Source organism: Aphis gossypii, chromosome 2 (genome assembly GCF_020184175.1).
Source record: "Aphis gossypii isolate Hap1 chromosome 2, ASM2018417v2, whole genome shotgun sequence".
Classification (NCBI taxonomy): Eukaryota; Metazoa; Arthropoda; class Insecta; order Hemiptera; family Aphididae; genus Aphis; species Aphis gossypii.
This window is the reverse complement of record NC_065531.1, coordinates 85,169,691-85,193,008: the sequence shown is the minus strand read 5'-3', so window position 1 is coordinate 85,193,008 and position 23,318 is coordinate 85,169,691. Positions and strand designations below refer to the sequence as shown.

The 23,318-nt window shown below is 25.2% G+C and overlaps 1 protein-coding gene across 1 annotated transcript in view; it reads right to left on the bottom strand.

Moving 5' to 3' along the window:
• The window catches only part of LOC114118955 (uncharacterized), a 278,413-nt gene extending 256,281 nt beyond the window's left edge, over positions 1-22,132 (bottom strand). Inside the window, exon 1 of the mRNA XM_050199004.1 lies at positions 21,686-22,132. Coding sequence (XP_050054961.1) covers positions 21,686-21,758 — 73 coding nt within the window. The 5' untranslated portion in view covers positions 21,759-22,132. The remainder of the gene's footprint in view (positions 1-21,685) is intronic.
• Between the last annotated feature and the right edge of the window lie 1,186 nt (positions 22,133-23,318).

Sequence of the window (23,318 nt, the reverse complement as noted above, 5' to 3'; positions counted from 1 at the left end):
AAGGACACATTGTGTGCATATTAAACTTTGCTTAAAAGAAATTAATTAAAATTAATGCGTAAAAGTGTGTTTAAAGTTTACTTGGAACCGGGTATCGCTTAACAATTTACTTTTAAGTTTTTAATTCAAATATTTTAAAGTAAACAAAAATTATAATTAACATACATTTTGCTCAAAATACAAATCCTAGAATTTTATATTTTTAAAATTTCCAAAATTTACTTAATTCACAGATCTAGTTTAATACATGTTGAATCAGAGAATTTTTATTATATTATAAACAAGCATACAATTAAGTCAAGTTTACAAGAGGGCAAATAAGATGTTCATCTATAACTATATTCATAAACGTTTTCTACTAACCTTATCTGTTAAATATATTATTATTTTAAACGAATAAAAGATTTGAAAGGATCTAAATAAATAAATTTTAACTTTTAGATAATTAAAACAATATAATAGACAACAATCAATTAACTTTAAAAATCGATCTTTTAACAAAAAACTAAAAAGATATCCATTTCATGATATAAAAACGATTTTTTTACATTTTATGTTTAAAAAATCAACAATATTATCATTTAAAAGGACATTTTTTTTTTACAAAATATTTGTTTATATTATTAGTCATTTTAAATTTTAAAAATAGTGTATTACTAAACTGCGATCAAGGAGTTAAAGTTGTATTTAATTGACAAGTTATTAAATAAAATGTTAATATCAAATAATAAAAAAACATGCATAGTAGTATTACATATTTTTTTTTTATATAGTTCTATTTTACAATACATAAATTAAATGTATTAGTAGATACTTTTATTTTTTATTATTTTTTTTATATTTTTATCATCAAAAATGATTACACTAAAAAAAGTACAATACCCAATATATCTTTCTGTCTTACATTAATATAATACATTAGAATAATATTAGAATTTATATAATATATTTTATAATATCAACATTACTTAAAACAGTTAAGTAGGGTATCTAAAATTTAATTTTACTTGTGATTCAAGAAAACAAATAAATACTTACTAGCAATAAATAAAATAAATAATAATAAATTAAGGTCGAATACTAGCAATATTTTAATTAGAGTAGCATCTGCTCCGATGTTTCCTGAATTAATGAATACAACCAACTATAATTAATGACGTTTAATGTCATGTAATAAAAGGATTTTTTTTAATTACTGAGGGTGAACCGTAACAATTAAATAACACTTTTCGCCATTCTTTTTTTCTGAGTTCTGTTTATTTTTATTTATTTATTTTTTTTTTTTTTAACACAAATAACAAAACAAAATATATAAGGACAGATGTGTCTCTATTGTAAGTAATAAATTTGTAGTAAGAATAAGAATAAAAAGGTTAAAGGGCTAACGCAGTTGGTGTAAGAAAAATTAAAAGTTTTCATTTATCCAAACAATTGGTTAATCGTTATACAAGTGTTTTTTTTATTTAATTAATTATATTGTATTTCACTAAATAATAAACAAAACCTAAGAAAGAAAAATTTGCATAAACTTAAAAACTTAGTACAAACTAGTAATCGATATACAGATTTATCCTTTCTATTTTTTTTTGAACATAATAGCGTTTTAATTAAACAAATACAACGAAATAATGAATATAAATAATGATGAGAACATATTATATTAAAAGATAGAAAATATAGCAATAGATTGTTAAATTATCTTGTTTTATATAACATAAAAAACATTTATCACAATAAATATATAATAATTTTACTTATTTTTTTTAAATATTTATTACTTTTCAAAATATGTTAATTAAATTACAATTTATAAATCAGTTTTTACGAGTAATTACGACCATTATAGTGTATTTTTCATTATTCTTGGAAATAACTTAATAAATATTTCAGTATGAATAGGTATAAAAAAGTGAAAAATTTATAGGAAAACATTCGAATAATTTAAAAACTGAGATTTATTTTGATTATTTTAAAGTATACTTAAGGTCATGTCCCGTGATATTGTCTTCATAACCTAACCTAATGTAACCTGATCACGGCTAGCTTACTGTATAATACACTCTATGTCTCCATCTACTACTCATACTCACCTCCTGTCAAAACTTTAAAACTTACTTAACTATTTAAATACTTAATGGATATTAGTAACTCAACTTTAAGTTAGGTAAGGTAATACTTACATAAATTAATTCTATAATAAATTGACTGACTATCGTGGATTTTTAAGAAACACAAAGGTCGAAGATAAATATTTTATTTTATATTTTTTGTTTAAGTAATACACAAACTTTTTTTAATTCCCTAATACATTAACTGATAAGGTATGCAAAATCATAGCTTTTATACCAGATACGAGCTTATAGCTCAGTTGATGTACGTATCAGCTATTATTGATGTAATTTATTGTAACTATCTAACAGTAATTGATTTGGCTGAATAAAATAAATACGAGTAAATAAATTTCAAGAATATTAGGTATTCAAAACAAAACTATAAATGCGACAAAAAACATGAATGTCAAACTATACGTTGATTTTCAAATGTTACCAATACTGCGATATACCAAAATAGCTAATTTTTTAAATCGCTAAAAATATATTATAATTTTGAAATCAAAAATCATAGCAATTTAGATTTTTAACAACATAAAATAAACTTCTCCATTAGTGTAAATTTGATTGATATTATACGGTAGAATGTAAAAAAGTATTTTTTTTTTTTTTTGTTCGCATTAAGCCAACATAGAAGACTGTTGGATTTTTTTTTTAGACGAAAGACGCGCTTATCCTTCTGAAGCCACCGAGGTTTGCCACCAAGAACAAGGGAGGACGAACGTAGTTCATCCGGAAAATTTAAGGAGCGGAGTATGGGATTATCAACGACGTTATCTGAAATGACGTTTTGCGGCTAATAAATACAATATAAATAAGAAACCGAACAGCCGGAATCGTTTGCGTCAAAAAAGGTTTAACTGGGATAATTTATTGAACCGCTGGGCCGATTTTCGGTGTGCACCGAATAATTCTGTATCGTCATGAACGAAAGGAGGAAAAGCTTAAGACCATGCCTCTGCACTAGTTTTTCACCACCCGACCATGTACGCACAAGCCGTTTCAACCGTGGACGGTATCCACCGCCACATAGGTTTAAGTCCCCGAGTATTATGACTGTCTTTGGGGCGGAAATGTTTTTTTTGAAAACATCACCAGCCATTAGAAGGCCATACTGATCAAAATATACTAACATTAGACAAATTTTCAATAACTGATATATACATTCATACATATATAATATATATGAACTTAATACATGATTATGACATTAAATAGGTATAAAAACTACGAGTGTATGAAAAAAAATACTAACTTATTCTAATCATAATATAAAAATAGGTATAATATTATTAAAATAATTAACATACATAATAAACCAAAACTGATATACCTAAGAATGATCATAATATATATTCTAGCTACTCATTAGGCATTGATACTAATCTACCATACATCATTTTGTAATATTTGTAATTATTTTCCCTTAAATTAAATAGCCAAAATTCCAATATTATGCCATTTTTTTTTTACCACAAACATATTCGGTTGCTCTAAGAGTTTTTTTTTATATATATACATGGTTTAAAGTCCCTGAACACATTTTAATATTGAAATTATCATATTAAATAGTTTATAGTTGGGGAAAAACAAAAAATAATAAAAGGATACTCATAGTATAAGTATTTAAAACTTTAAAAAATACTCTAATGCTAAGAATTTTCAAATATACACGTAAATTAAATGTACTTACCTTATGAACTAGAAGATAACTTTAACTTGTTTATAAGAACTTATTTACTCGTATAAATTATATGTTAAATAACTTACCTGAAACACAAAGCATAATTATTAACTAAGTTTTAAAAAATATTAATAATAATATTCTAAATATTGTAATTAATTTACATTAAATTAAATTAATAGTAATACCTTTTTAGGTATTAAAAAATAGAAGGTATTTCATAAATCATTCAATATCGTTAAACACATTTATTTTATGTAATTATATTCATTTTAACTTTTTAGTACATATCTAGTATATATAATTTAAATTTTATAATCATAACAATTTATAATTTCACAATCCCAACGCTTTAAAATATTAACTGTATAATAAAGTCTGTTCAACAATCCAATACTTAAATTAAAGAGTAACAACGGCACAAAACTCGATCAAAACTAAAAATAATAACATTTTAATGAATTATCAACACACAATGTTTTCGTAAAAATACAACTTATACAATTAAGATTAATATCATTTCTTATCAATTTATCATGTATTATAAAAATATAAAAATAATACTTATTTATCGAAAAAAATACTTAAGATTTAAAAAAAAAGTGATAATAAATAAATTAGTCATTTTTCTTAAGTACAAAACGGATGAACTAAATTAAAAAGTTTTAACTGTATATGTTTTTAAGTTTAGAGAATTGTTTTTCCATTAAAACCCGCAGTTATTATCGCTCAACCATTAATTTCTCATGTAATTAAAAGTTTAAAAACATGTGAACTGTGGTTTCTTCAATTTTGAACAAGCCTTAACAAAATATCTACTATGTGACATTTAGGAAGAAGTAATTATTATGTATTTATAATGAAATTATATGTTTATCAACACATTTATAAGACAAACAATTTAACAAGATAAAATCAGATACTTGATATTTTATTACAACAACAAAATATAAAAATATTATAACAACTCTTGATTAGTAATATAAACTATTATAAATTATAAAATATAACAATTAACATAATTGTATTAAATTGTATTATATTAATTAAAACAAAATAATATATTTACAATTATAAAATTCATATAGGTACTTAAAATTATACTTATAGGTATAATATATATATAACTAAAATCTTTACTATTTGTTGTAGTTTGTGCGTAAAAGAATAATTATATAATATAATAGCTATATAAAATTATCTAAAATTGGAGAATTTTCAATAAAAGGAAAAATGCACTATATTATATAAATGTATATGAAAATAACGGTGATTTTATAAGAATAACATTTACTTATTTTTAGTGGACGAACAATTACAAACAAACAAATAAATAATTATACATCATAATAAAATAAGCCTTTTTGAAATACGAAATACTATAGCATCTCTAATCGTTGGATATATTATCGTTTAAGGATTTAATTTATATACCTAAAATGTTCAAAACACTAAAATTACTATAATTGATATTAAAAAGAAAAATATATTACAAAATTTGAAATTTGAATTAATACACTTACAATGCATATTAATTACGTAAATAAACAATGAAAAATTTTAGATTATACCTAAATAATTCTTTAAATAATTAAATACTGAAAGGGGTAATTATAAATACACACCATTATAGAATTACTTAACCAGCCCTATTTAAGTGAGAAAACGATATGGTATACATGGTACCTATATACTACTAATTTATAGTAATGTAAGGAATGCATTGTTATTAAGCACAAACAATAACTACCCGGAGAATACATAGACGTTTCCAAACAATATGTTTTAATAATGACCACTTGGCATAAAATAGGAGTACACAAATATTAAAATAGAAGAACATTATTTGTATTTTTATTAGTTAAAATAATTGTCATATTATATTTTGAACTTTCAGCAATCAATATAATTTTAAACTATTTTCTTTTCAATTTAATAAATTAATAATTATATTAACTGATAACGTTTCAACAAACATTTGAAAAAAGTACTTGATATTTAAAGTTTTCAGTACTTTTTTTTCAAACAATCAGTTATTTTTGTAATGGCATGTCAAGCAGTAAAAATCATACATAACGCCAAAAAATGGAAAGGAAGGTACGTACAGAAGAAGGTAGAACATTCGTAAATATTTTCCAGTTTGCAATATACAAATTGGGGATCACATTAGAGGAAAATGTGACATTTTTCACCGGTACTAAAAGTGAAAAATATAAACCGTCAACTGCACAAGACATCATGTATGACGAAAGAGTAGTTTTTCACAGTGTACAATAATATTAACCTGGTTAGACACGGGTGCCAAAAAAAAAAAAAAAACTGTACGAGCATCAAGGTTAACTACCTACTAGTCTTAAGAAAAATATAAATATAATTAAATGTGGTATGTTAAATCTAACGTTATATATTTATTATATTTTATATATGTATCCTCATTACAACTTCGAGTATACATAAACATACTTAATAATTATTACACAATTTTAAAAGATTATAAGATTCTTGGAACTTGGAGCTTCTCTCAGTCACATATTATTTTAGTTTAGAAACATGTTGATTCTTACAGCTTTAAATATTATACATTTTATCAATGAAATCCATACGAATATGAAAAACCAGGTTATGTACAAAAAAAATTTAAATTTAAATTAATAACATGAGTTACTACTCATTTCTCCAAAAAATCAAACAACTATATCAGCAATTTATATACATTATGCAATATCTCATACAATATACACGTAAAATAATATAATATATGATATTTAAATATATAATACATATTGATAAGAACACCTAACAAAATGTAAACATTTTGTATAGTTTTATTTATAGAAATAAAAAATTATATCATATCACTATGTTTACCAACTAGAGTTGTACGGAATTATTTCACACAACACTAAATGCAAATCAACAGACTCTAAATACAAACTAACATCGAAGATATTTCAACAGATCAGAAATGTATATGACTTGTTGATTTTGAATATAGTTATTTTTTAATATTACTATTAACTATTTTACAAACAATAGTAAAGTAATTAAATTAAATCGCCGGAAATCTCTGATAAAACCAATGCAAATATAAAACTATTATAAGTTTTTTTTTTCATTTCACACTAAGTACGATTAGACGGTATTACTGCTAAATGTTTTATGCTAAACTGTCTTAACTTTCAGATTTTACGTGTACACAGGGGAATTTCTATTGTTCTGTTAAATAGCTGCATAATTTACACTTGACAGAAGGACAAGAACTCTTTTATTCATTTTATTTTGTAAATTGTTTTTAGACGAGAAACAATAGTGTAACTTAAGAAGGTATGTGTTGACTTTGAGAAAGGATAAAAACAACGATAATCTAAATGTTTAATATGATAAATAAATGTAAAAACTGAATATATAATACATTATTAATCTAATAATTATACATTGGAAAATACTCAAGCTAAATGATATTATATTATAATTAAGTACATCCATAGAAGTAACTTAGGTAAACAAATACTATAGAATAAATATAAATTTTAACACACATTATTTCGAGATTACCCATTACATTTTAAATTCCAAATAAAGTTATGAATGTTATGAATTATGATTGATATAACAATGATGAGTATTTATTTTTATAGTAATTTTTATGTGGTCTTATCTAATGGTTGAACATTTTATCTTTTTTACACATTATAAGGGTTAAGTATCAATTTAATCATTAATTTCAATAAGCATAACTGACGACACACAAATTTTCAACAAAGTTGATTTTAGTCAACTGATTATAAATAAAAACTAATAATCTCATAAATTATATTAAATATTGATTAACATTTAAGTTCTTCGTATCAACAATAAACATAATAATCAGGTAAAATATATCAATTATAATTTGATTTTCTTTCAAGGTTTCGTTGTACAATTTTTATGCATATAATATGATCTAAATATATTTTAGATAATGTAAGACCGATATTATTTTAAAAATATAAATGATAAAAAAAATATAATAAACAAAATAATAATGATATAGTTAAAACTAAAGTTAACTTTATGTGTACCTATATGGTAATTATAATATATAAATAAGCGTATTCAAGTGGATACTGTTCTGCTGTACATTAAAGGCCAATCACCTATAATAATAGTATCATTGTATACAAAAAACGATTCTGAAAGAAAATGATTTGTCAGCCTAGGATATAATGAATAAAATAGATTATATTTTAAATTGGGTGGTGAAAAGGTGATTTATGTTTTGATGACCTAAATACCCAAAAATTAAATCATGAACAGAAAATGCAAATTTAAACAACTAGTGTGTGTTTAAAATTTCTACGACTAGTAATTTATAACAAAAATTTAAAATTATTTGATGGTAAATCGTTATTTTACGAGTGAATTTAGGATTTCGTAAGAATTTAAACTAAGGATACATTTTTTTTGATTAGCCAAAGTTCAAGTTCTTTTATAATTATTGTAAGGCTAACTTATGGAAAATCTAGTACTCAATATTCAATTCTTAGCTACTTAAGCAAAATTTTTATACATTTTAACTATGAAATCATTTGCAAATATTCATGATTTTAATGTATTAAATTATTTAATACTAAAAAGTAAAAACGATTTTAAGTGGTATAATGAAATAATTTGTAAGTTTTCTTGATTTCGACTAATTTTAACAAAAGTTCAAATTCAACTCCTTATAAAAATTATGCGTATGAAAGTTCGATTATTTTTTTAGCTATAAAAAATATATCTTATGAAAAACCCCATTTTACCTTTTTCAAGCTCAATAAAAAAAATCGATAATACTTATGAAATACAAATCGAAAATCAACTAAAACGAATCTACAATTTAAATGTATTTATAAATACACCAAAAAGATTCAAAATATTATGTTGAAATTTATATGTTAGAAAATATAAAATACTTTTAAAAATATATTTGGTTTGAACTTCAAGTCTACAATTATTTATGAATTACAATAAAATCTACCTCGTCAAAAACTAATATTGCATTTACATTCCCGGTTCTCTATTTTATTTTTATTTTTTTTAAAAAAATTATTTTGAAAATACTGAATTGTCTACATTTGTTCTCGGAGAACCAAATTATTACTTATACTCCAATCAACAATATTGAAACTTTTTTACTTTTCCTAAAAATGTCACCAGACACTAGAAAAAAAAACATCATTATAAAACCAAGACATTCATTGCTCAGCTCAAAATATAAAATAGTGATTACTCAAAAGTTGAAACAAAAAAATAATCCAAAGTTTCTTTACAAAAACTGAAGCTATTAAAGTATTAACCAGCACATCGCTGTGAATATTATTGGACACCCAATTACGATTTCGGGTCTCGTACAAATCCACCCCAAGGGTGCTCTTAACCACACCCAACCACGTTTATTTTTCGCTTCGTAAAAATGTCTGTGACCAATGTAGACGACACTTAAATGCTACGATTCGATTATAAAACGAAAATTTGTGTAAGTATAATTACGTTGCTTAAAGTTCCTGAGTATGCCGAAGAATCGATAATTTCATTGACGGCAATTTCGAGAGCAAAAACAGTCCTACAATTTCACCTCATGAATATTTAAAAAGAGAGTACGAGAGATCGTACCACGTCCTTTCTTAACTCGCTCAAAATTACCTCTCTTCGACAGAATCAAAACCCATGAAATTAAATTTCACCCATTATTGCCAAGCACATAAAACGCTCGGTGTCGGTGGTTTTCCGTTAGTCGCTATCCGTGGATTATACGATTGTACGATTAACATAAACCGAAAACGAGAAACATCTTTAACTTAATACATATAACTAAAAATATAAGCTTGAAAATAATCGGCAATTCAGCTCTATCGAAAATGACATAAAAAGAACCATTACAATCAACAGTAATATAATACACGCACCAAAAAACTTCGTTTATTTATTTATTTATTATTTTATTGCTCTTTGAAAAAACAAGTTATACCACATTAATATCCTTTAACCATCAATTCTAATATCTTTATTAAAATCTATTGAATTTACATAAAAATAGAGACAAGTTTGAACGATTTTTAATTATTTGTTAAATGTTAGATTTTTAATTATTTATTTATTATTAGTTTAAACAGGCTAAAAGCTCATTACATGTTATATAAATAATATGTATAATAATAAAAAGAGAAATTAATAAACAATAAAATTGAATACCTAACTAAAAAAAAATATATATAATTATATAAAAAACATAAAATTACAAATTTCTGATAATACCTAATATAAGTAAAATAATTACAAAGAGATCCAATAGAGTTAAAATTAAATAAATAAATTTGGGTATTATTAGTTAATCTAATGAATCTATAAAGGAGCATTTATGGTATAGTTAGTTCCGTGTAATTAGTAAATTAATATGAAAAGTTTAAGTCAACTTTGTTTGTCGTTGGGAGACATAAAAGTATTTAAAATTAAACAATTCTGGACAGTCTATGTATAGCCATTGACCAATCTGAAAAATAATTTCAAATGGGGGGGGAGATGACCATGTGTATATCATATTTTATCGGCTGCCGAAAACAGACATCCTAGAATTCACTAGAATGGCATTCTATGGTGGGAGGGCTATTACCCCTTACTCCCCTTCGATCAGCGCCTGCTAATAACGTCTTATATAGCAAATGTGGTTGACGCGGAATACTACATTTGTAAGGATATAAAACGAAGGAAATAATTCTGGATAGCTTCGAAGCATTGTATATAAACATAAAACTAATATAAGATAGACTTAATATATAATGGATTGGCATCATCGTGTAGCAAGGAGGAATAGAATAACTTGCAAATGTCACTTTACATTCAGTCATATTTTAGTGTTCCCCGTTTAATTGGAAATATGGAAATAGCAATGCTTTTAGTAGCGAAATATATTTTTTATCAACAAAAATATAATACATATATAATACTCATATAAAACTATGTAAAAATGTGCAGTTTGAAAATGTGTCAAGTAAGTATGCTAACACATTCACGTTTGTGCACAATCATCAATTACATTATTTTAATTATTTTTTATATTACCCACTTAAATTAAATATAATATGGTATCATTGATATCGTAAATTTATTTTTAAAGTGCCCGAGACCAAAACAGATACAAACTTTTATAATAATTATTTTAATAATTCGTAATCAATTAATTATTTTTTAGTTTATTGAAATGTAATTTGTTAACAACTGGCTTAATTTGACTGCAGCCACTTTATAGAAACGTAAAATAATATACAAACCAAATTGTGTGACTATAGAATCAGTTTTATAGAAAAAAGTTGTAAAGAATTCTTAGACGTATTTGAATTATGAGAACGGATTTTCAAACCTATAAGAGGTTTACTATGTTTTAATCAAAGCGATTTTAATAGGTATTTTGTTTTTTTTAACTAATATATCAACGAACAAAAAAATGGTATTTTTATCTTTGATTGCTGAGTGAAGGATATAAAATCTCTATCACACAGTTACACACACTAATGTTTATTTACTTGTCACACACTGACAAGTCACTAAAATAACATCTATAAAGTAGCTACCTATATTTTTCTCCTTTAATCTAAAATGACCGACTGCAGTTTCCTTTATAAAATATAAGTTAAAAATAAAATTTATCACTCAGAAAATTAAATAAAATCAAAAATTAGAACTAGAATAGTATGTTTTTTATTTCACGTTTGTCGATTAAACATTTTCAAAAATCAAATTTGTATGTCATGAATCATGATATTCAAACGAAATACATTCAATAGAAGTATTTAAAAAAATATACTTTGATAAATATATTTATTAATAAATAACAAATAATTGTACATTAAGAACTTAGATATATTATTTATATTTTATTGTTCATTAATGCTTATAGATGATTAAATAAAAAAATAACTATTTGAAGTATTATATTATATTGATAGACTTATTTAAAATAAATATAAGTATACTAATAATTCAATCATAATAACTTATAAGCAAACTTGTTGAAATTTTAACATTACAATATTAATTTCAATAAAGCTTTACGATATGGCTTTTGTACGCTGTGCAAAAGCTGAGACTCGTATAATAATTAAGATAAGAGTCGAAGAAAACATTAACTAACTCAATACTCCAACATGAGCAAAATATTGGTAAACCTAATACACGGACGTATGATTTGTATTGATATGTCACTGAGGTTTTTAACATGAATAAAGAGCTTATAATAATGGAGTGGGCAGTATTTATTCTTAAAAATCATAATTATTCCAATTCTACAAAATGAAGAAAAAAAAGAATAAATACAATATACCTACATGAAAACAAAAGAAAGAGTTCAAAGAGTTCAAAATCGCTTCCTGTCATTTATTGCATTTTTATTAAAAATAGAACACACGCCACACGATTACACTTTTATCCACTCTACTCTCAATATTCCATCTATGGCCTTGTGCTGTGATCACGCTGACTCCATGTTCATCACATCACCTCTCAACAGTTCCATCGACTCTCCTGAATTACTAGCCACTTTTTCTTTTTGTGTTCCTACCCACTCCACTAGACACCATTCCCTATTCTCTGTCCCTACCCATCTCATCTAGTATGGTAATAATCAGCCTCTCCACAGACTACTTCGCCTACTAAACAAACCTTGGTCCTACCACTTTACCTCTTTCTGCTTACTTATTTACTATCTGTTCTTCTTTCACTTGATTTATTACTACTTTATTGTACTTTTGCAAAAGCCCTCCAGGGAGTATAATTATCAAATAAATAACTAATGTACCATTCAAACGTCATGTTTAGTGTTAAATATAATATACACATTGGATTATCTACTTAAATTATTCTAATATTACCTACTTTAAAAAAAAAAAAACAATGATTATCAAGTCCTGTTTATAAAAGCTAAATATTAACTATACAAACAGTAAAGCAAATAACATTATAAACGGCGCGAGCAACCCAACAAAAGCGTTCAAAATAATTATTGCCATTATTAGTTTACTACCATAATTTTTTCATGTCTGTTAGAGGAACAAAAATTTTTACGCCAAAAAATTTTAGTGATTTATAAAAAGAAAATATCAACTTTCTGTTAGCATTGTATCACACAAAGGTGAACTGAGTACAACCTCCCTCTCTCAACCATCTTTTTTTATACTTTTATTACAGTTTTCTTTTGTCTAGGGTTGACCGTAATTAAAACGGATTTCGTCGTTAAAATAATAACAACAAAACCGAACCTGGCGATATAATAATAATAGAGGTGAAAAGGGAAGGGGAAAAAATGAGAAACCAAGTTGCACCGGAACTATGTCCGGCTCCCCAAGCCCTAATATTATTACTACAACGCATTGTGGCATTTCCCGCGTGATAACAACGATGAAAACAAAAAGGGTTAAAACACCTCTACGAATGATGACTGAACAATAATAATTATAAAACCACCATAACAACAATCAAAATAGTAAGTAAAACACAAATATTATTTGAAATCTGAAAGCCATGAGTATAATGGCAATAACAATTTGCTTTTTAAATACCACCTATTTAATCAGCCCGACTATAAGAACATACTAAATAAAGCAACAATCCACTTCAGGATCTTGTAAGGACCAAATATTAATTTTTAATATTACTTGTCAGCTACATAAATGATTTTATTAAAGACTGTAACTGATATAACGATAATTATTAAGTAAAAAAAAACTATAAAATTTTACAAACAATTTATATATTTATTTAAATTTATTAGCACAATACAAGAAAAAAATTATCATACAATTGTATTTATTGATTAGTTTACTATTAATTATTTTAATTTTTAATTTTATATTATTTTATTATATTATTATTATTTATATTATTTTACAATGATAGATGGATTCTCACTGACTTTCGCATAATATAATAAAACTACAAAAATATTTCATTTAATTTTTATCATACTTTAGAATATATTATAATTTAATTTTAGTCAAGGTTACACAAAATGTATATCATTGATACCACTAACCTAAAGTATTTGATATTTCTGGGTAACATTATTAATTATTATATTTTAATTTATAATATTAACAATTTTTAATTATATATTTTTTTATTTTTTTATTTTTTTGAATATTCTAAAAAAGCTACTAAAAAATAGTATAGTCTTCCTCTGAGTTTTTCTCTATAAATATAAACTGTATTTAACCAATAACCATCCCTAAAAATAAACCCTAGTTACACACTACTTTCAAGTTCTAAGCGTAAAACACTCAAATATTGATGTTACTATATTTAATCATTAAAATATACTTAGAAAAGTAGTATTAATAAATAATAAGTATAATACTTTAAAACTATTAAATCACAGATTTCTTGAATACTTAAGCATAATTAGAAGAAAATGTCGCTTATCTTATAAAAACTTCAAAAATCTTAAATGTATAATAAATTTTACTATAAAAGAAAAATAAAGCATTTTGTACACAAATTAATATGTTGCTGTAGTTCAGACTAGCTCAAAACTGCATGATTAAAAAAAGATAGGAAATATCTAGTATTGGTAGATTAAGTCAACCAGCCAATCACTCATATTTCATTGCAATTTACTATTAGAAAGATTTTGTTAATAAGGAGGGTCGTGAATCGTGATTCTAATAACGTTTAAATAAGCTTTAAACACTAATAAATCATACCGGTTATAACCCACACTTACTCTACTACCTAACTTATGAAATAATACAGCATATCAAAAATGTAATAATAGGTAGAATTATTTTCCATTTTAAATAATAATAAACGCTTGTTTACGTAACATAAATAAAAATTATCAATTAAAGACGTGAATAATACTCATAACAACATGAGGTAGGTACATTTTACCCAATGTTTTACGCAATTTATAAGAACATTCGCACACCGACACAAAGACTATGTGTCACACACGCAGACCAGCCCTATAGCCTCACGAAAAAACTGGCTGCATTATTTCTTTTTATGCACTTGGTAGATTAGCAATTAGTGATAAAAGATATACAATACTATTTTTTCATTTAGATAACATAAGATTGTATATTTGAATTATTTATTAGAACTTATAGAATTATTGCTTTAACTGTTATTCATATGCATGTTACACAAATTAGTTGAATTACAATATCCTATTTCTTTGATTATTATTTTATAAACGAGCCTAATTCTGAAATCAAATTAATACAATCATGCATCATTTTAAAACTCCATTAATGTCACTGAACTTTTTGCTCTATTAAGAAATCCTTATTCTTTTTCTTGATATAACTTTACATTTCTTCTACCACCATTTCCGGAAGTGCTGTTTCCCATTGCTGATTTCCGACGTCATTAAGTACGTGGTCACAGAAAAGTTTAGAAAGTTGAGTAAAAAACTTTTGTATTCTAGCTCCTTCAAACATTAAGTTTAGTTTCACGACAGTATTTTAGAAACCGGATACGTTTCAGAGAATTTGTTCTCTTTTAATGTCCAACGCACTGTTAAAGAATCGGACGTAGAGTTTTACCAAATATTTACGAAGTTTATTTGATGTATTTTATAAATTAGTTACAATTCTCATATTATTTACCAATATGATATCTGTATATTTATATAAGAATTCGTGTATACCTTACAAAATATACGCATTTATATAAAAAAGTTTATATGTATACAAAATTATGATTTGTATTACAAATGTCAAATATGCTAAAAATACTATAAAATAAATATACCCTATAGGTACATTGGAATATATTTTTTATGAATATGTTTAAAAAAAGTGATAATATGTTTCAGATAACCATGAGTTTGATAAAATATTAGTTATCCAATAATATAAGTGTAATATGTAATATCATAATATGTCAATTTACTGTTTATTTAGAATGATTGTACTTGTACATAGTTACCTAAGTAGTGCATATAATATACATTGTTTAATTTAATACTTATTATGGTTTTATAATATTATATAACATTATGTCCAAGGTAGTTAGGTAAGGTATATATTAATATACAACTTCAACTCTCTACAAAAATATTTTTGAAAGATGGGTAATCGTATTTTCTCCAGTGGTGTAGTTGAGGAGTTCAAAAAGTATTCAAGTGTGTATAAGTTCCGCATAGTATTTATTTAAGAAAAGTAAGTATATAAACATTAAACTCAATTATTATCAAACATTAGTTTTCAATTTAATAACGAGATGGTCATCATTTCAATTATTATAGCGTGTATAAATTCTAACCATAATCATTTTAGGATTGGATTTTTGAACATTAATATTTTGTTGAAAACATTTCAAAAAAAAATTGTAAACCCAAATACGGCACTGTGTCTCTTATTTTTTTCTCGCGTCTTACAACTTTTGTATATTTATACAATACACAGTTAAAAAAACTAAATGAATAACACCGAAGTAACACCCCTAGATAATTTTTTGATCTTTCCCTACGTTTACAAGCCATTGAATATTAATATTATCTCGTAAACATATTGTACTATAGTTGTACAAGTACAAATGGTATAATCTACTAAAAATTTAAAGAAGAAAACAAATTATAAAAACAAAAGAAAAAAAGTAAACAAATACGTGTCATTTACATAGTAAGTTAAAGTAAGTTCCATTAATTAATTTGAAATCAATTAAGTTTATTTACGTAGTTTAGTTACTATTATCGGGAGTAATGTATGTGTCATATTCTTCTTTGTCAGAATTTGACAAATTCTGTTTTACTGTACAGTATATAATGGAATATTTAAAAAATTCTGAAAAAATCCCTTAGAAATATAAAATCAACAATGTATTCCAAATAAGATTATGATGCATCTACTTAAATATAGTCAATATAAAATAAGAAATTAAAAAACATATCGTTATAAATATTATTCAAAATTTGTTGTATCAAGGAAATTATAATCATCAGCTAGGTCCGTATGTTTAGTATACCTAGACTTTGACATGCACTGTAGCTTGAAAAATATACTTGAAAAAAAAGAAATATTTCTCGTACCAAACCGTAGTGACAGGTCCCAAGAGATCGTTTTGCATTTATTTTGTACAGGATAAAACTGTAGATAAAGACCGAAGGAGATTTCTCTTTTTTCGGGTGGGAAATCAAGAGGGCAAAAGAAAATGGGAACGCCGATGACTCACAAATGTTTTTACGACACATCACAACAATATGTATAGCCCTACCCGTACCCATCCAGAAAAATCAACGGAAAGGGTAGAAAAAGATGACGTCAGTACCAAGTAGTTTGGAAACAGTGAGGGGTGTATTGTAACTCCATACTCTACATCAAAATTAGATAACACGCGGATACAAAATCAAATACTAAACTAGCCATTCTCATAGATCAAAATTTATACATTTTTATGCAAAACTATTGATCTAACTTGAGTACATTTATGAAAAACTATTAGTCATATTAGATAGCTTAAATAACTTCAATATACTGAAAACTGAAAATAAACAATCGTAGTTAGAGGGCGGATTTACTGTATTAAAAAAAAAAAAAAAACCAAGCAATATAGTATACTCAATGAATAATACATAATGTTTTTAAAACCACAATAATATAACCACCATAATAATTAATTGTTCTTATATAGTTAAAACAGTTAGTTTATTATTTATTTTATACACGTGAAGATCTTAACACTCTTGACCATATTCTACTTATTTTATTATCCAGCTCTTTGTAGCTTTTTAAAGTTTTCTCTGACACAGGCTAGGTTAGAGGTTAATTATATTTACCTTCCTACTGGCTACTAATCAAAACTAAAAATAATCAAAAATAAAATAATTTTAAGCGCTTGTATATTGAAAAGGCTTAATACTGTTCAATTATCACGATTTTGAATATATAATATGTATAGTGTATACATAAAATTATAATCGTCCAAAAAAAAAAAACACAGAAGAAATTTACAAATTACGTTAACATAAAACAATTTTGTTTTATTTTTAAATACCTATCTGACAACACGTTTTTTATTAGAAGAAAAACGTACAATAAGTATTTTTTAACACATTAAGTAAGTAAAATAACTAATACAGGATAAAAAAAATATCATCAATACTACTTAAAAACACAGCCACCCAGTAATGGAACCCTTACTTAGAGCATTTCTTATATTATATACTATTGTAATAATTACGATTATAAAAGTAATTTATTTTTACTTGATTAAAATATATTTATTTACTACGGTTATCTACTAAGACAATTAAAAATTAATTTATTTTTCTATATTTCAAAACTGAAACTACAGAGAACTACAAAAGTGACATTTTAAATCGTATAAAACCTAGGTATATTAAAGTTTCTACAAGATGTGTCATATTGTTATGAAAGTATATCTAGATGATTCCAATGATTGTTCATAACTTTTCCGACTGCATAAGCATAAAACTATAAAAGGTCATAAATCCTGAGGTATTCATGATGGATGAGTTCGATAAAAGTTTAACGCCACACCTCCTATACGGTATGTTGTTATTATATTATACCTTGGGCTACCTGCCTCTGCATAACTACCTCAATTTATTTTTACCCTAGATTTATTTCAACAGGGTTGTCTAAAATCACGTGACACAAAGATTATTGGCCATAATTTAAGAATATTAAAAATAAGTCAATATTCAGGAGTATTGTTTGTATTATACCGCGTATTAATATAATTTTCTAATTAATACAATATGTAATTTTTACTACTTAGTTATTCATAAATTAATATGATAAATATGGTTTTGATTTTAATAAGATAAACAAGATCATGGGGCGATTTAAGGATCAGTAAAATGGTTTTTTTTTTCAACCAAATTACAAGGAATTCTAAAAATAATTTATTGATTCTAATTATTTCGTAAAAAATCCGTGAAATCCATATTATTTATGACTTATTAATTTATTCTAAGATAAAGACAACAAAATAGGAACGTAAAACATAATTTTCTTTTATTTAACTAATAACCAATTGGTTACCTATAATTTTTTTATTAATTTAAATAATAGATTAATTTATATTATATGGTATTATTATGCTTAGATCTCATGTTTTATCATATTATTATATTATTTTAGTAGCGTACCTAGGTTGCGGTATCCTGTATTTCTGTGTATATTTTGTTTAATTTAATATGTTGACCGAAATGGTTTAACAGCCATCTTCGGGGGTATTCAAACTAAACAAAACACTCTCAGTCTCAGAATACTAATGAAAGCCATGCGACTAAATCAAATTTACAGTCAAAACAAGAATGAAATTGAAAAACAATAATTTAATATTCTTGAAATACAAAGAAGTATAGTGACTATTACCTAATGTTTTATATTCCATACAGTGTAATTGGTGTAAATACTAACAAATTATAATGTAACATAATAGGATGAAAACTAAACTAATTATAGTATTTATAATTTGAGATTAGGAATTTTCCATTATTAACAAATATGATTATCTTCAGAAATAAATAAACAATGTGAATAATAATTCAGAAATTCAGAAAATAAGTAAAGCTTTAAAAATAAAAATCCACTATACCTAAGTACAGGGATTTTAATACGATAAATCAGATAGATTAGCGTAATGAAAAATGATTTTACAATCGTTTTTAATTAATTTGGATCACATAAAACTGAGTATACACACTATAAATTGTTTATCATTGTATAATATATTATATACATATTAACATATTATACACTTCTATTGAATTTCAAAAACAAAATAGGTACCAAAATCAAATTGTTTAAATTTAAATTTGAACAAATTTATACTCATAGTTTCTAGATAGGTAAGTTTTTATTAATTAAGTTACAAACAAAGAGTAAGAATATATTATATTCCTACCAATGAATTTTAAGCAAAATAAAAATTCAAACTTTAGCAAAATAAAAAATGGAATGTCTACTTTTAATACCATAGGTGGATACCTATAATTTACATAATTTAGGTGGATAGAAAAAATTAGATTATTTTTTTGGAAACAATATAAATTGTATACTTATTTCCCGCTTTTATTCGTATTTGTATTGTGTGCTTAACAAATAATAATCAATTATAAATATATGGCATTGAATAATCGACTTTGATATGAGATGTCGAGAATCGAGATTGACATTAAATAAAAGACTTGAAACTATTAGTATTTTGAATTCGAAAATATTTATATCAATACAATATTATTTATAAGTTATAACACTATATAATATATATAGTTACAAATTATTCAGAATATGAAAACACAATACTATATGTCTATACATAATTACTTCATTATTTCATTCAAATATAATACAAATTTTGAATGTCAGGCACACTTAACATAACCTGCAAATAATAACTACATCAACCATAACCTTACAATAACCCTACATAAAAATAAAATATTTTAAAATCTAATGAGTTTTACAAAATAGTTAGAAAATGTTACACTATATTGTTAATTATGTTTTTTATAAATTTATTTAGTTAAAATAAACCAAATAAATTTAATTTATAACTATTTACAGATGATTATAGTAAGTATTACCATTGATTTTATAATATATATTATATAAAATCAATGGTATTACAAATCATTATGGAAGTGAAATAAATATATGTTAGTAGGTATAAATAATTATAGACAATACGCTTTATAAATATATCTATGTACATTGTACATATTTTAAGACAGTGTTGTTACCATTATGGCATAATAATAATATGTATAATATATTCTAAGCATAACAAATTGTAGTTGGTACCTATATAATTTATTACATAACTAGACAATATATGAATTATTGTGACTAATTATTCACTAATTATTTATTTTACAATTATCGTAGGTATAAATAATTTATTATTTTCTAAAATTATAAAGTAACTAATAGTTTAAAAATATTTTGAGTAATAAACTAACAATATGCGGTAATAATCTATCTAAACCAACAACTATAGGTACCTAGTTAATAAGCAAATTATTCATAGCTATATAAAACTTAAACAATAATTCCAGATAGTATTAATTAGTCTAATATTCATTAAAAACAAAATAATATTATAAACGCTGGTCGCTGATAATTAATTAGATACCTTATTTACAGTAAAATGCACGCTCATTTTATGAAATATTTTGACGTATTACCTTCTAAAAGTTACCCATAAGTGCCTAACATAGGCACCAAGTTTTAAAAACCTAATACATATCTATAACTTAATAATTACATACCTATTAATATTAAGTTATTATCAAGATTATTAACGTATTAACCAGAAATTAATCAAAACCACTTCACAACGGAAACGAGTGTAAGTATATGATGTCAGTTGTCATGTTGTCACCAAAAGACACACAAAGAACTCATATTCCCAAAATGCAAATTATAGAAAATTAAAGTTTTCCACATTCCACCATTCGAAGTCTAGCGACAACGAATGATTTCACAAACCGGTTCAAAAACATTGTACCTACATTACTCGTAAGTGAAAAACCAATGTTACCCATTACGAAACCAAGTTATGTAGGTACTATACCCTAAATAGATACAATATAAGCAAATTTAAGTATAACATAAGTAAATATATTATTTAAGTACCTACACTATGGAATTATTTGTTTGTTTTTTATGTAACGTACTAAAAACAAAAAAAAAACAATTAGAAACTACTTAACCATCCTCCACCTATATGTGTGATTATGTGTACTGTGTACAACGTTTCAATGAACTTTTTAATTAAAGGTACACTCCTAAAAAAATAAAATCCAACCAATCCGACAGTCGGAACCAGTCGCAAAAGCTTTTAAGAAATACGGTACCTAAATAATAACAACGTGATAAAACGAAAAAACACAATATCCACTCACCGTTATAGACGATCAGGTAAAGTGTCCACAGCACTTGCAGTCGGCACCGAGACGTCATGATTGACGTAACCATTCCGGGTAGCTAGTAGTTAGACTTTTTCAGCTGGTATCACATTTAGAAAAACACGTCACGAACACACACGACGACCAAGTCAGTTTTTATTTCTGATCAAAATCGATTTATTTTCCCAGTTTCCCGACGATGAAATATAATCATTTAACTCATAACAGTGACGACAACAATCACACACCGAACACGACGATTAGAAACGAGTGCAGCTCAAAGACGGTTTAAGTGGTTGAACACGCGAATAATAAAATCTCACCGTCTGAACACGGAAAAACGCACGTACTTTTCGAGCGACGGCGACGGAACGGAGAAAACTACGGTAACGACCGAGACAAACGGCAGACCAACACTGACTCCGCATTGCCGAATGCCGGCCTCGCACTCTTGCCGCCGTCGGTCCCGTCCAACCCCCTCGTGGCGCGGATCACGATAACGGACCAAGCGCGAAGCCTAACGGCAAACGTCACTACTAGGAGAATACAATATAATAATATTATAGTCTCGTTGCTCCAACAATTTTCTGGCTTTCTGCTGAAATAATATTTTCTATTTATTTCATCAATCATTAAGGTCTGTATAATTGTGTATTATGTACATTATTGCATGTTTTTTGTAATATTATCGGTATTAAAAATTCACGTCAAATTCCATCTTCTAATACTTAGATGATAGACGAACGATTCACGATTATACCCAACGCATTAATAAAATAATACATTATACACTATATTTCATAGGTACAAAAGTAAAAAAAAACGCGATTTTTATTATTATTTTTTGTTTTGTTACCACGAGACTCGTTTTCTCAGTCGATTAGCTATTATGATTTTTAAAACTTCTAAAATAATATCATACCTATAATTCTTGGACAATATAACAGTTAATTTATGATGACTTTTCCTATCACAGTGAATTTTTTTGTTTTTATTTATTGTTTATGGCATTATAGCAACCCATAGCTATTATTGTTAAAAAAATATATTCTTTTGTAAAATAAAATATTATCAAAACAACATAGCTCATAGTTAAAAATGTTTAGATGTGCATAATATAGTCAAACGAAACTTCATAGATTATACAATATGTCACACCGCTCCAGTTTCATAATTATTAGTTAAGTATTTATCAATATTATTATGCTCAAAATATTATAGAAAGATTGTTTTACTAAAATCGATAATAATCAAAAAATAAACATTTTCCAAAAAAAAAAAATCCTTAGATTATAAATTATACCTGTTATATATTTATATTATTTATATATAAATTATAGTTTTTATTGCATTCAATAATCGCTTATCGCAATCGGCAGTATAGGTTTAGTTCACCAAACTTACTCAGATAATACCCGTCGTTAAATTATAAATATTAATCCATTTCCAGTAAAAAATATGCACCATACGTCGCGTGAGAAAACTCACGCTATTAAATATCATCATCGTCAAACAATTTATTATTATTTAATATCACATAAATTCCAACGATAACAGCTATAAAAATGTGGCTAACAGTTCCACATTATATATTTTATACATTACCTACGTATATTACGTAGTTTCAAAA